We start from the raw sequence: 13764 nt of genomic DNA, 5'->3' as shown, positions 1-13764 counted from the left end.
TTTCCCACTTCCTTTTCCCCCCCCAGTCTTATGTACTCTCTTTATTTTACCCTTTTCTGTCTTCTAACTTCAGCTTCTTTTATTTTGTTGTCCTCTGCTCTCAAAGTATCGCAGCATCTTCTGTCAGTGTGAAAGCATTTGTTCATCCTAGGTCTCAGAATGGCTGTGAATGTTGCCCTCTTCTGGATCACTCTTTTTACAGTCATTTGCTAAAAAAAAAAAAAACCAAAAAAAAACAGTTTGAAAAAGCCCAGGAATGTTACTTTTATTACTTGCACATATGAAAAAAATTCTGGTTTGGATTTGGATAGATCTTTATTTTAATTGTTTCTTACCGAGCTAATCTACTCTATCTTCCACTACTGTTACAACTGTTGTCATTCCGTATGAAACTGTTTATTGGCACAAGGCTTTTTCCATTCCTCCTTATCACCGTGCTTGCCTGGAATAACTCTTGCTGAAAGCAAGGGAACGGTTTAGATTTTAATTCATCTAAGCCTGCCCTCTGGCAGTGGGAAGGCATTCCCCTTTCTGTCACTCTTATAAATAGTCCCTCTCTGTCTCTCCCGTGGGTCCCTTCAGGTACTGGAAAGCCACAGCCTTTCCCTCTCCTGGAGAGAGAGGAGTATCTGAGGAATTTCTCTCCCCTCCCCGATTCCCTGCACTCCGTGCTTTCCCCTTCCACGCCGAACTTTAAGCCGTGTTGGTTCAGGATCGCAGGGTGCTGCAGTCTGAGGAAACTGGGATGACAAAAACCTGCTTGGCCTTGCAAGCAGCGATGGATGAGAGACTGCTGCAGACGGGACATTGGGAAGGAATTGTTCCCTGTGAGGGTGGGCAGGCCCAGGCACAGGGTGCCCAGAGCAGCCGTGGCTGCCCCTGGTCCCTGAAGGGTCCAAGGCCAGGCTGGACAGGGCGTGAAGCAACCTGGCCTAGTGGCAACCTGTCCCTGCCCATGGAGGGAGTGGGAATGTTACGGTCCCTTGAAACCATACCATGATAATATTTTTAACTCTTTTTGCCCACCTCGGCACTGGTAGCTGGGGAAACCTTCCCGCTAGGGCGGTCCGGCTCCGCGACGGCCCCGAGCTAATCCCACCCCTTCCTGCGGGAGCAGCGGCGGTTCCGGGGCGGGCCCGGGCCGGGTTCGGATCGAGCATGGCCGGGAAGCGGAGCGGCGAGGCCGGGGAGCGGAGCGGAGAGCCTGCGGCCAAGCGCGCCTGTGGCCCGCGGGACGAGGAGTTCAATGGCGCCCGCTTCAAGGCGCTGCTGCGGGACCCGGCTGCCGCCGCCAAGGGTGAGGGGCTCTGCAAGGCGGGAGAGGCGTGATCTGAGGCGGCCAGTCCAGGCTGAGGGGGCTGCCCCTGGCTGAGGCGGCCGGTCTGGGCTGAGGGGGCCGGTTCGGGCTGAGGCGGCCGGTCTGGGCTGAGGGGGCTCACCCGGGCTGAGGGGGCTGACCCGGGCTGAGGCGGCTGGTTCGGGCTGAGGCGGCCGGTCTGGGCTGAGGGGGCTCACCAGGGCTGAGGGGGCTGGTTCGGGCTGAGGCGGCCGGTCTGGGCTGAGGGGGCTCACCAGGGCTGAGGGGGCTGGTTCGGGCTGAGGCGGCCGGTCTGGGCTGAGGGGGCTCACCAGGGCTGAGGGGGCTCACCCGGGCTGAGGGGCTGCCCCGGGCTGTGCGGGCGGCCCGGGGGACGTCGCGGGGATGTCACGGATGCTGCTGCTGCTGCTGGGGATGGATGCCGCGCACGGGCCCGGCCCGGCCCCTCTGTGTGGCCCAGAGCGGGTCCCACACGTGGCGCTGGTGGTCCGGGTGACGCTGTGGCTTTGCAGGGCTGGAGACCTTCGTGTCCATCGCCAAAACGCTGCCGTCGCCCCAAGTGTACGATGTCGTGGAGGGATACGTGAAAATTTCCATGGAGTGTGCTGAGATATTCAGGCTTCTCGATGGAGAAAGGAAGCCTGAAAGTGAAGTAAGTTGGATATGGGGGCTGGCGGCCACAATCCCAACAATTCCCACCCTGGAACCAACAAAAGGTTGCCAGGGAATGGTCACAGCTGCCAAGGCTGCCAGAACTCCAGGAGCGTTTGGACAAGGCTCTCAGGCACAGGGTGGGATCGTTCAGGTGTTTGTGCAGGGCAAGGAGTTGGACTGGATGATCCCTGTAGGTCCCTTCCAGCTCAGGATGTTCTATGGTTTTATGGATAAATAGTGCTTTGTGGTGTAAATAACTCTGTAAATTTTTGATTTGAATTTTGTTTTTTTTTCTGGAAGTAGCAGTGGCAGGAGCACCTACCAAGTGGGAGATGCTCCGTTCTGTTCATAGATGTTCCTGGATTTAATGGCACACACAACCAATAGTCCTGTCCAAATCAAGCTATTATTAAAAGGCCTTTTAGGAAATAAGGGGATCAACAGAAGCAGTTAAGAAAGCAAAACAAAAGTAGCCTTGTGAAAGTAAGTGTTTTTAGATATCTGCCTGATACATCAGCATTTCTAGGAAGCCACTGGTAAAGGTGATTTCATTTTCCTTATTTCAACTGGACACAATTTTATCCTCCTCAGAATATGATGAATGGACAAAGAGTTCAGTAACTTTTCACTGTGAATGCTGGTGCAGCATTGCTTACAATGTAGTGTTACTTACAATGTAGTATTGTATTGTGTGGCTTTTTAACCATCACTTGCTGTTCTTTGCCTTTGAGTATCATTTCTGTCTCTGTAATGTTCAGTGACAGCTTTCCCTCAATATCCCGTTGCTAGGAGAGGCTGATGTTTGTGATGAGCACAGTCCCAGTGCTGAGTGGATTCTGAATTCTTCTGGCAGGAATTAATTGCAAGATTGGAACATGATATTTTTCTCCAGGACATTTCATTTTTCGTCATCCACTTAGGAGTAGTTGTCTCTTGAAGTGTTGATTCCTTGAAACTTCATGCTCTCAGAAGTGATCTTTACAAAGAGGAAGCATTAATTTGGGAGAGAATTTAGAAGTTAATGTCACTTTCATATGTAGAAGCTTTCCTCTTGGAGTGGGGTTACTCTTTTTATTAATGCTGATTATTACTGTTTGCTCAGCTAATAATTTCAAGCCTTACCTGATATTGTCAGATATTAACATACTTTTTTATCCTGCAGATGCTGTTAATCTTTCAGGCTCTAGAAGCCATTTTATTGAGGACAGCCAGCGACCTCTCACATTTTTCTGTTGTGGGAATGAACATTGTCAAAAAGTTGATTCATTCCTACATGAAACTGGTCTATGCTGCTTTGTATTCTGAAAATCACAGGTAAATCTTCTTGGTGCTCTGGTGGAGAATCTCTGTCAAGTGATCTGGACAGAGATTCTAGATGTTGGAAAATTCATCTTGACTTATTGCTAATAATCCCCCTTTATTTAATAATCCTTTTCCACTTGTCATGAAATAATAGCCTGTGGAAGGCTTTGCAAAGTGGAAACTGATACATCAAACAATCCAGTGCTGTAGGATACTTTCCTGAAGCTGTACTTTTCATCAGCTGGGGCTGTCCTGGTGAGAGCTAACATGGGTTTTACCTTGAGTCCTGTTATTTTAGTGCTGCTTGACTTGTAGGGTGAAATGCATGGTGTGGAACAGGGCTGGGCATTCTTCCTTTTGATGGCAAAAAGAGCTGCTCTCGAGTGCTTTATTTCCCTGTATTTTTTGGAGTCAGCTTTCCATGTTTATCATGGATTTTTCTCTTTCAGACTGGCTTTTCTTCTGCAATTTTTTCAGTCTCTTAAGTCTGAGGTCATTTTGGGTTGTTCAATAATTTTGTCACTTTGTCCCTTTTAAACTACTTCATAAAGGGAATATCCAGCCTCACATTACAGCCTAATTTTGGGGAAGAACATAAAAAGGCATTTCCTTCTCCTTTCTCCCCTCTCCCTTCTTTCCCAGCTGCTGTTATTACTGCCTAAAACAATTACTTAGATTGTTTACCTTCCCTTCTATTTTCTCTTTTAGTTTTAATCTCCTGGTTTGGCAGTTTGTATACCATCACCCTGGGAATGGCCTGCAGGTTTTCCTCTGTTTTGTTTTGTTTTGTTTTTAGGGTGAGCCGGGGGTGCCTTACCCTGCTGTCGGCCATGGTGGCTCAGGGCCCGGACTCGGCCAGGGATGTCTACAGCCATTTTGACTTCAACAACAAGTACCTGCCTGGATTGCTGAAAAGAAGGTGTAAGCAGGTAAATTGAGGTGCTGCATGCCACGGCATGCTGTGCCAGGGCTCCACCAGCTTTTTTAGCTACCTGTTCAGAACAAAGCTGTTGCCAAGGTTTGCTGTGTTTTCATCTGCAAGAGCTTAACTCTCCCTTCCTGTCCTGTGTCAGGCTGAAGTCCTTGATTGTGCCCAACTGGACGCATGAAAATGCCTCATGTGTTTCCAACCAGCTGTGGAGAAATAGAAATGTACAGTTTCTGTGAACTGCCCTTGTAATGTCTGAAGCAGAGTGAAAGTGGTAGTAAACTCCTGAAAACTAGTCTTTTGTTTTGTGATTTGGTCCCACTGAAATAAATGGGAATTGGGGAGAGGATATTGAGAGTAATTATACAGACTAATTGCATTTGAAAACATAAACAAAAGTTCTAGATAATCTTATCTGGAAATCCTTAAGAAGAATATGTGAATGAAGAGGAAAAGCCACTCCTCTTTTTCCAGAAGAAACTATCTCTTGTTCCCTCCCTGTTTGCTAAAAATAGTCAGGATTGACCCAAACCAGTGCTTTAGAACAAGAATAATTGTGTCATTCCAAATGCAAGTGTATAATAAATCCAGTGTTGTTTGCAATGTTGACATACTGTTTCCAGACTTTAAAGATTACTTGCAGGGTGAATGTGTATGTTTGTGTTGGGTTTGTGCCATCTGAAATGAAAATTCAGACTTTTTCTTTATTAAACAATCAAGTGGAAGGCAAAAAACCAAGCACATCCCTTTTCCCCAGGAACCACCTTTTATAGCTCCAGAATTGTCAGATTCCATGGATTTTGACCTCGCTGCAGGAGCTGTCTGCAGGAGTAGCTCCACCCTTGATTTTAAATGCTTGGGTGCAGTCTTTTGGCCACAAGCTGCTTAAATAAGGTACAAGGAGTCTAGCATCCAAAAAGTCTTAGTCCTGTACAGCTTTCAGTGAAATTATGTCACAGCTGGCTGTCAGAGGTGAGTTTTTAACCCAGAAATACCAGGCCCAAAGCTTACAGCAAAATCTTGTTAATTTCTCTATTTCTTCTTTCAACCCTTTGATGAGTCCCTGCTGCCTTTTCTTTTGCTTGCTTAGAGTCTTCTTTCAGGCTCATTTACATGCAGCTTTATTTTGCACAGCAGGTTTAAAAACAATGGTAAATCATGACAGGACTCTCAGGGGATGCAGTGGTGGGAGGGGTGGCTCTTTGGAAGAGGGTGTATTTATTGACAGTGGATTTTGGGAGAGGATTCTGGCTGTGAGGGTGATGGGGCGCTGTCCTGCACAGGCTGCCCAGAGGAGGAGCTGCCCCGTCCCTGGAAGTGTCCAAGGCCAGGCTGGACAGGGCTGGGAGCAGTGGGAGATGGCTCTGCCCATGGCAGGGCGTGGAATGAGGGGATCCTGAAGGTCCCTTCCAACTGAAACCATTTTGTGCTTCAATGTTCATGTCCTGTGGTGCTGTTAGAGGTCGAGCTTTCACTGCTCCCCCTGTGCCTGAGCTGGCAGTTTTATATTCACCCTTTTCATGGGCATTTCTGTGCACTGGCCCAGCAGTGCACAGGTGAGGAGGTGCAGTGATGCAGGGTTTGGCATGAAACGGCTGTTAGTGTTTCCTCTTTATTTAAATTTCTGGCCTGGTCTCATACATTGAGAATTGACAAGCACATAACCAGTACATTTTCCTTTTTATGTAAAAGTGATCTGTTTAATGCAGGAAGTTTTTTAGCTGAATGCGCTGTGGATGTATTGCATGTAAATGTATGTCTATGGCTGCATGCAGCATTTTTATGGAAATTGATTCATTCACCCATTTATGGAGCTTCTAGGGATAATCAGCAGCTGCAGTATCAGTTCTGCAGTTGGGTACAATCTGTGTGCTAACAACATTTTTAAATTTTCTATATCCATTTGTGTGTTTCCAGGGCAGACCAGATGTCCGCATGGCCTTCATTCAGTTTGCTCTCTCCTTTCTCATTGCTGGTGACAATGCAATCTTGGCACAGGTGCTGGAACTAAAAGGTACTTCATAACTTTTTTGTTTTAAGGCACAGTCATTTAGAGGTGATAATATATATGACCTAATTAAAAATGTGAACCAGGTAGAGAGCACTAATAAGAAGCAAAATATATATTTTTAACCTTATTATCTGAAAAGCTTTAAACTTCTTTGGCAGTGCAATAAATAAACCTCTCCTGCTTGAGAACAATATGCTATCTGCTAAAACTTTGCAAAAATAAAGTCTTTGGTGACACAGATAAAAAATTTTTAAATCTAACAGAAAACTTTGAGGTCATAGAGTCAATAAACAAAAAAGATTGATGGCTTCCAGCCTTGCTCATAGGACAGTAACAATGGATATGTTGCATTCATTTTCTTTTGAAAAGGGTGTACTTCAGTTTCCTTTCTGCCCTGTGAATTGTGACCCTTGGAAGAGTTATGAGACAATCAGAAGGGATCTAGAATTATTGTTTAAAAAAAATGCTTAATGCTAGCTGGCAGCAAGTAATGGCAGGGGACTGGGAACTGGCTGTAATTGTTGCCTTCTCTTGCTCCTGCCACCCCAGGGCTGCTGATTTCCCTGAGGTGCTGGCAGCTGTTCAGTTCTGTCAGGCTGGGGATTGCACACCTCGGCCCAGTCAGGGCAGATGGCTTTCATTGCCCTGTAGGAGCCCCAGGTTCTCTGTAAACTGAGGTTGTCTCATTTTGGGATGCACTGTGAGCCAAAAGGTGATGGATGTAGCTGGAGATGGAACCTCCCAACATTTGAGAATCCTTCTCAAATTCACTCAGTGAAACAATCGCCAGTGCTTCAAGGGGAGGAATATGACATTACTTGAATTTTAGTGTGGCGTTTCAGGGCCCAAAATGTATTTAAAGCTGACAGATGCTGGAGCAGTGTTAATCAGTCAAGATGAGAGTAGGCTGGGCAGCATCACTTGCTCATAACCATGGTCATAGACACATCATCCTTCTGAACTCTGATTGCTGCCTTTGGTTCATCCTGGAATGTAACAGCAGAATAAATGATGTGACATGGAAGAGAAATGGGGATGAATTCCCTGAAGTATTTTAGTATGAAAAGAGCTTTCACATTTTGAGTTAACGTTTGAAATGTCCTCTTAGATTTCATTCCAGCTATTCTTCGCTCTGAAATAAAGGAAGACAGAGTTTCTACTGTCAATCTTCTGCTTTCCACACTGACAGCTAAGGTATGGTACACCCTTGGAACTGTGTTGTCTCATGTGTTCTATTTTCCTCACTGCTGAGCACAGTTCTGCAGGGATTTCTCCCACAGTGTTCGGTTCTTAGGGCTGCTGGCAGAGTGCTGCTGCAGTGTGGGACTGGTGATGTGTGTTGGAGGTTGAGAGCTTGGCTGTATTACTGTGTCAGGGTTGGAAACAGGGAAGCAGGAATTGCTGAAAGGTGTGAGAGTTGGCTTAGTGGTGGCTTTTCCTGTGCTCTGTCACCTTCTGAGCATGGCCCTGCCTCTTTCGTGGGTGCTCTTGTTGCTTGTAGAGCAGCTGCACCTGAGATATATTTTATTTATTTGAAAATGTTTTCAGCTCCAGAATCTATGACTTTTAAATCTCTCTTCTGAACTGCTGTAGCAATGTTGCATAAGCTGTTGCATGAACAGTTGAGAGAATGAAGGAAAACAGAGTTTCAAATTTAGAGTGTAGCCATAGGAGCCTGCCTCAGACTTGGGCTTTTCTCAACTGACCAGTTAAAACCAAAAATGTTCTTTCATTTTGTCTTTGCAATGACACAAAAAAGAAGGATAATAAAAAGCTATCATTTAAATGTAAAATAAACCTCCTTGGAACTTTGTTTTTCAAATGAAGCTTTTCCTGTGTGGCAATCATACATCATGAGCTGTTGTGTTGTTGCTGGACCCCAGCACACTGTATGAGTCTCTCAGCTTAGCAAGAAAAATGAGAATTAAAACAATGCCAGCAGTAAAGCACAGCAGAAGAACTTGTGAGAAACTTCCTTCCCTTTCATTCAGACTTCATTTGTAGTAGGCTTCAATATGTCTACAGCTGGGTTCCCCTGGTTCTGCTCTGTGCCTGTGATGCTCTAAACATGACCTGCACTCTTTAACATGAACATCTGTCTGTCCAGCACGTGCAGGGTCAGGGTGCAGCAGGAGCAGTGAGAGAAGGGTTGACAGGACAGGCAGAGCCTTTCTGCTGCTGGGTGAGGAGAGCCAGCTCTGTGTGTACTGGAAGAATGAGGCGTGATGCTGTTTTGCCATGGTTTTGTGACAACCTGCAATAAATGCAGTTTGCATTTTTCTCGTTTTCAGGTGGTTCATAACAAAAACATCAGCAAGACACAGAAGGTTCGTTTTTTCACTGCAGAAGTGTTGCTGCACATCTCCTCACTGTACCGCTGGAATGGCATTACTGATGTCAGCCCTGAGGATTTAAAGGTCTGGCCATTTATTTCTTGTTACTCTTAGTCCTTGTGCTGCCTTTATTTCCCTTCCTCTTGCAGCCCCCAGCTTTTCAAACAGCTCCCAGTTGCTCTGAGCCTGATGAGCTCAAAGAGAGGAATCTACTGAGCCTATTTAAAAAGAACCCCCAAATTTGTGCTGCTTCTCACTGGGTTTTGGCTACAGATTTTTCACCTTTGTGTGTGCCCTCTTGTATTCCTCTGCCACATGCTTGTGACCCTGCCGCTCCCATGCTGATGTACTACAAACACCCTTTGGAGATGTGTGTCTAGGAGGGATCTGCTGGGAGCTGTGCAAACCCCTGACCCCTTTCATAAGCATACTTTTCAGTTCTGAGTCCTTGTAAGTTCTTGCACTTCGTGGCAGTCCCTGTAAGTCATATGATGCATGATTTCCCAGCCACAGTTGTCAAGAGTCTTCTCATCTCTAGGCATCTCGAGTTGTTCTGGATTTAAAAAGTTTATGGAATTGTAGAATCACAGAATGGTTTGGGTTGGAGGGGATCTTCAAGTCCTGAAGCTTCTCTTTTTGATCTGAACCAAAGCCAAACTTTGTTTTAGTATTTCTCTGAGAGGAGCCATATAGAGTGAGGCTGATAACTGTGATGCCAAATCTCACATGCCTTTTTTACTCCTTTTTGGTTCTTACAGGTGGCTCAAGGTTCTGAGGAGGTGGGCAAAGCAATGGTGAGAGAACTTGTGCATAGTTTCTTGATGGACCTGTGCTGCTCTCTGAAACATGGCATAACCTTCTATGATCCAAGTCTGGGAACTTCTGGCAAGTGAGTCACTGGGCAGCTGGGATTGTACGTGGATTCTTTGCTAGAAGCAAAGAGACCTCGCCATTTATCATGTCTGCCCTGAAATGTGTGGTGTTAATTCACGTTTGTCATGCAGAAAATGTGCAGGTGAATTAATTTCTTACTTCTTTGAGTGTAAACTCACAAATTATGCCAGGAGGATGAGAGATCTTGCCTTCAAATAATCGTTTTGCCTTCAGTTAATAGTTAGAGAAGCTGTAGAGTTCACATCCCATATAAAGTATCAAAATAAGGATTTCTTATTCAAAGTAATTTTTTTGTCTTCACCAGGGGAGGAAATGTGGTACTTCTGCACTTCCTGCTTGGTTTGAAAACTGCAACAGAAGATGAAATGGTTGCTGATCTCGTGGTGAATATTCTCAAAGTGTGCCCAGATTTACTGAACAGATACTTCAAGGAGAGCCAGTATTCCTTTGTTCCTAGAGTGAAGTCTGCTTGGATGGACAACATGAAGTTGCTCAAGAAGGTGAGAGTGTGGGTGGTGGTAAAAAGCCATGCTCAGAGCAGGGAGCTTTGTAAACATGTAAACTAAACTGGTAAAAAAGGAATTGGTGTAAGAAACAGTGGAAAACATCACATCAGGGACATATTTTTTGAGATGCAGCAACATCAAAGCTCAACTAGAAAAACCTTTTGTCCTTTGTGAGTGTTCTGCTGCCTCTTTTTTAGCCTAAAATGGGCAAGTAGGTTCTGGAATCTCTTGAAAAGGGATAGCCTTTACCAGGGATGCTGTTTGCGTACAGGGGGTCCATTTAGTTGAGTCTGGAGCATGCTCTGTAGCATTTTTGCATAAAAATTGTCATTTAATGTTGCCGTTACTTCTGACAAGTCAAAATCCTTCTGTAAAATGCTCCCCAGAAGAAGCTGTCATCTCCAGAACTGTATCAATGGGGCGTAAATTTTTGTTTCTTTTCTTTCAGATCTACGAGGCTCAACCAGAGATCTCCAATGCTTTTAAGAGTTCAGAATTTATTCCTCTTCCCAGATTGCTTTCTATGGTGATGGTGACAACAGTCCCTGCAGTGTGCAACAGAACAATGTTCACCCAAGGGTTAAATGTAAGAGCAGTCTGTAGCATTTCAGTGACTTTTCTGTCCTAGTTTGTGCTGATTCATTTCAGTGTGGGATCATTCAAGGAATTTCTGAAGTTGGTTAATTACCTGTGGTTTATGTTGTCTGCCTCAGCATTGATCTGGCTTGGTGAAGCGCTGAAAAATGGATTAGAATCACTGATATTGATTGCAGGTGCCTTTCACAAGCACTGGTTCTGCCACTGTCCACTAGTGTTTTGGGCAGGGAATCTGAAAGCCCATGGATTCCTTACTGCTAGCTAAGATCCAGAAAATAAGGGATTCAGTGACCAATTTGAATGCACATTCAGAGTATGGATTCTGTGCCTAGCATAACAGGAATCACCAAAATATCATTAATGCACTTCCCTCTTTTAGCTGCCCAGCACAGAGGTGAAGCAGAGCATCCTGTCTCTGGTGTCCATGGTGCTGAGAAGAGCCCTGAGGAACATTCAGCACTGCTTGTCTGAGGAAACCTGGCAGAGGTCACAGATCTACACTCTGCCTGCACTGCAGGAGTTTGTGCAGCTCTACAGAGAAGCTGTCAGCAAGGTAGGAATGAAGAGACCATTGCAGCAGACACTGCTCTCCCTGTGCTTTGTCGTGCAGCAGTGCAGCTGAGGAGCCAGGGGATGCAGGCTGTGGGTTACATGGTGTGAGGGAGGAGCCTGCACTCCTGCCATGTCTGTCTGATGGGAACGCAGATACAATCCTGTGGGGAGACAGAGCTGCCGCATTCATGGCTGTGGGGCTGCACATGATTTCCAGGAGCAGGAAGCATTTATCTTCCTGGTTAAGTCAATGCAGCCAGCAGAGGTTACTCACAAGTTACTGGACAAGAGGGTACTTGAGTGGAAAATACGCCATGAGGAAGAAGAACCAAAGAAATTTTTCACAGGAAGCCTTTTCAATAAAATGTTCTTTCTAGTACTTAGGTTAGGCTGAAGTGGAAGTGCAGTGCTTGATTTCAGGTCATTCTCTGATTGCACACAAGGTCAGTTCCAACCTTTGTGAAGAGCTGCAGATCTTCCTGTTGGATGTTTGGGGATGTATTTATCACAGGAGCTTTGTCTTACAAAAGAGAGCTGTTGCAATTTCCCCTGTTTGCTTTTAGGTTTTGCCAGACATGACCAGCATAGTGGCTGTCTGGCAGTCCCTCCTGAAGCAAGAGAGAGAACACAGCAATGGCCCAGCAGAGAAGAAGGAAGGTGATGTCCCCACTGTGAAGGCAATGCCTGAGACAGAAGCTGCTGAGCAGCATGGTAGGCAAAGCAGGTGGAGTTACAGCTTCTTATCTCTGTGGGAATGAGTGATGTGAAACCCTCATCCCACCCTTAACTTCAGCAGGATCCAGATCTCACTTGTATTTACTGCTCACCTTTTCTCAGTTCAGTTCTTCAGGCTGTTAGGACTGCCTGAGAGCACAGCTCAGCATAGAGGCTGCCCCTGCTGCTAGAGGGTGAAGCAGTTTGACTTGGCTGTGCCAGGATCACAGAGTGGTTGGGGTTGGAAGGGATCTCTGTAAATCATCTTGGCTGATTCCCCTGCCTAAACCTGGGTACCCAGGTCCCCATTCACACAGCTCCTGAACATCTCCAAGGATGGGGACTCCAGAACCCCTTTGGGCAGCCCGATGGGTGCTCAAGTCAGAAACTGTTTCCTGATGCTCAGGGTGTTCCTGTGGTTCCCTTTGTGCCAGTGCCACTGCTCCTGCCCCGGGTGCTCCTGGCAGGAGCTTGGCACCGTCATCTTTGCACTCTCAGGTGCTCATACACATTGATGAGATGCCCCTGAGCCTTCTCTTCAGTGTGAACAGTCCCAGCTGCCCCAGCCATTCCTCACAGGAGAGGTGTTCCAGTCCCTTCACCATTTTTGTGAGCCTCTGCTGGCCTCTCCCCAGTGTCTCCATTTTCTGGGGAGTCCAGACCTGAACACAGCACTCCTGGTTTGGGCTCCCCAGTGCTGAGAGGAGGGGAAGGAGCAGCTCCCTGATGCCAGGACACCAGGACACCAGATCCTTCCCTGGCAAGCTGCTGAGTGCTTGGGTGGCCCCAGAATGTACTGGTGTACCTGTTCCTCCTCAGGTGCAGGGCTCTGCTGTTCCTCTTGTTGAACTCAGCCCTCCTGCCCTTGGCCTTTCCATGCTAGGAGCTGTTTCACAGCCACAAAATGAAACTGGCAAGGAGATGATATGCCTGAAAAATAATTTTTGGAGAGGTTTTTCGTTTGTCCAAGTTATTTCACCAGGAGGTCTTTTTTTTTTAGCAGTTGGTTACTGTGGCTACACAAATGTTTGTATAGTGGTAACACAGGAGTGGACAGGACAGGTGGTATTCTTACAGTGAGCATTCAGATGCTCAGGGTGTGTTTTATATGTGTGAGCACTTCCGAGTCAAATGAGAAATGGCAGCTCTCAATCTAAGCACTGAATGAGCAGATTTAGTTTTGGAAGTATTCATACAGGAATGCTGGAGAATGGAACTGGAATAAGCAGATTTAGTTTTGGAAGTATTCATACAGGAATGCTGGGGAAATGGAACTGGAGATTCCATGAGTGTTTTTCTTATTCTTCTTGTGGGGAAGATAGCAGGTAATTTCCTAGGCAAACCTGCTGGAAATACAGTTATTAATTCTGCTGCTGGCTAATGGAGGTGTGCCACTATGCACTCTTGCTGTGAAAGAAGAATGAACTAATGATGGGAACATTTTGTTTAGGTTCAGATGATGCTGAGACGCTGCTTCTGAAAGCTGCCCTGCTTCAGGTCATATGTCTGTACCAGAAGGTTGTGCCCCACATGGTAGCACAGAGCAACTTTGATTTCAGCAAGCTGATAAAAGGTATGTCATGGGTATTTGTGTTTTTGTTTTCTCTGGCTGTTTACACAGCAGAAGGGAACATTTGCTTTTCTGCCTCTGAGGCTGGATTCTCACCTTGGGCCGGCCAGCCTTAGCTGCAGTTTGTCTGGGGATCCCATGACGTGAAGATCTTTGAACTGCCAGCTTGTCTCACCGTTGTGTTTTCAACCCTGACACATAAATGTTCTGAGGTTTCAGGACGATGGACCAGACTGAAGCTGGTTTCTTGTTTCACCCCCCAGGTATAGTCACTGAAAAGGGTCTGCGGGAGGAGGTGCCTCCTCTCCTGCAGAACCACATCCTGAAGGTGGCTTTGGAGCTTCCTGCCAATAAATTTGCCTGGTTCAAAGTACAGGTGAGAGCC

The 13764-nt window shown here is 46.2% G+C and overlaps 1 protein-coding gene across 1 annotated transcript in view; it reads left to right on the top strand.

Annotated features, from left to right (window-relative positions):
* The first annotated feature begins 1147 nt into the window (after positions 1-1147).
* URB1 (URB1 ribosome biogenesis homolog) overlaps positions 1148-13764 on the top strand; it is a 38196-nt gene continuing 25579 nt past the window's right edge. Inside the window, exons 1-14 of the mRNA XM_064729184.1 lie at positions 1148-1297; positions 1831-1970; positions 3135-3286; positions 4071-4203; positions 6120-6216; positions 7322-7407; positions 8505-8630; positions 9305-9435; positions 9745-9940; positions 10395-10532; positions 10923-11096; positions 11659-11806; positions 13260-13382; positions 13643-13755. Of these exons, the coding sequence (XP_064585254.1) occupies positions 1159-1297; positions 1831-1970; positions 3135-3286; positions 4071-4203; positions 6120-6216; positions 7322-7407; positions 8505-8630; positions 9305-9435; positions 9745-9940; positions 10395-10532; positions 10923-11096; positions 11659-11806; positions 13260-13382; positions 13643-13755 (1896 nt within the window). The 5' untranslated portion in view covers positions 1148-1158. The remainder of the gene's footprint in view (positions 1298-1830; positions 1971-3134; positions 3287-4070; positions 4204-6119; positions 6217-7321; positions 7408-8504; positions 8631-9304; positions 9436-9744; positions 9941-10394; positions 10533-10922; positions 11097-11658; positions 11807-13259; positions 13383-13642; positions 13756-13764) is intronic.

This window comes from Zonotrichia leucophrys, chromosome 1, assembly GCF_028769735.1.
Source record: "Zonotrichia leucophrys gambelii isolate GWCS_2022_RI chromosome 1, RI_Zleu_2.0, whole genome shotgun sequence".
NCBI lineage: Eukaryota > Metazoa > Chordata > Aves > Passeriformes > Passerellidae > Zonotrichia > Zonotrichia leucophrys.
This window is presented reverse-complemented; position numbering and strand designations above follow the sequence as displayed.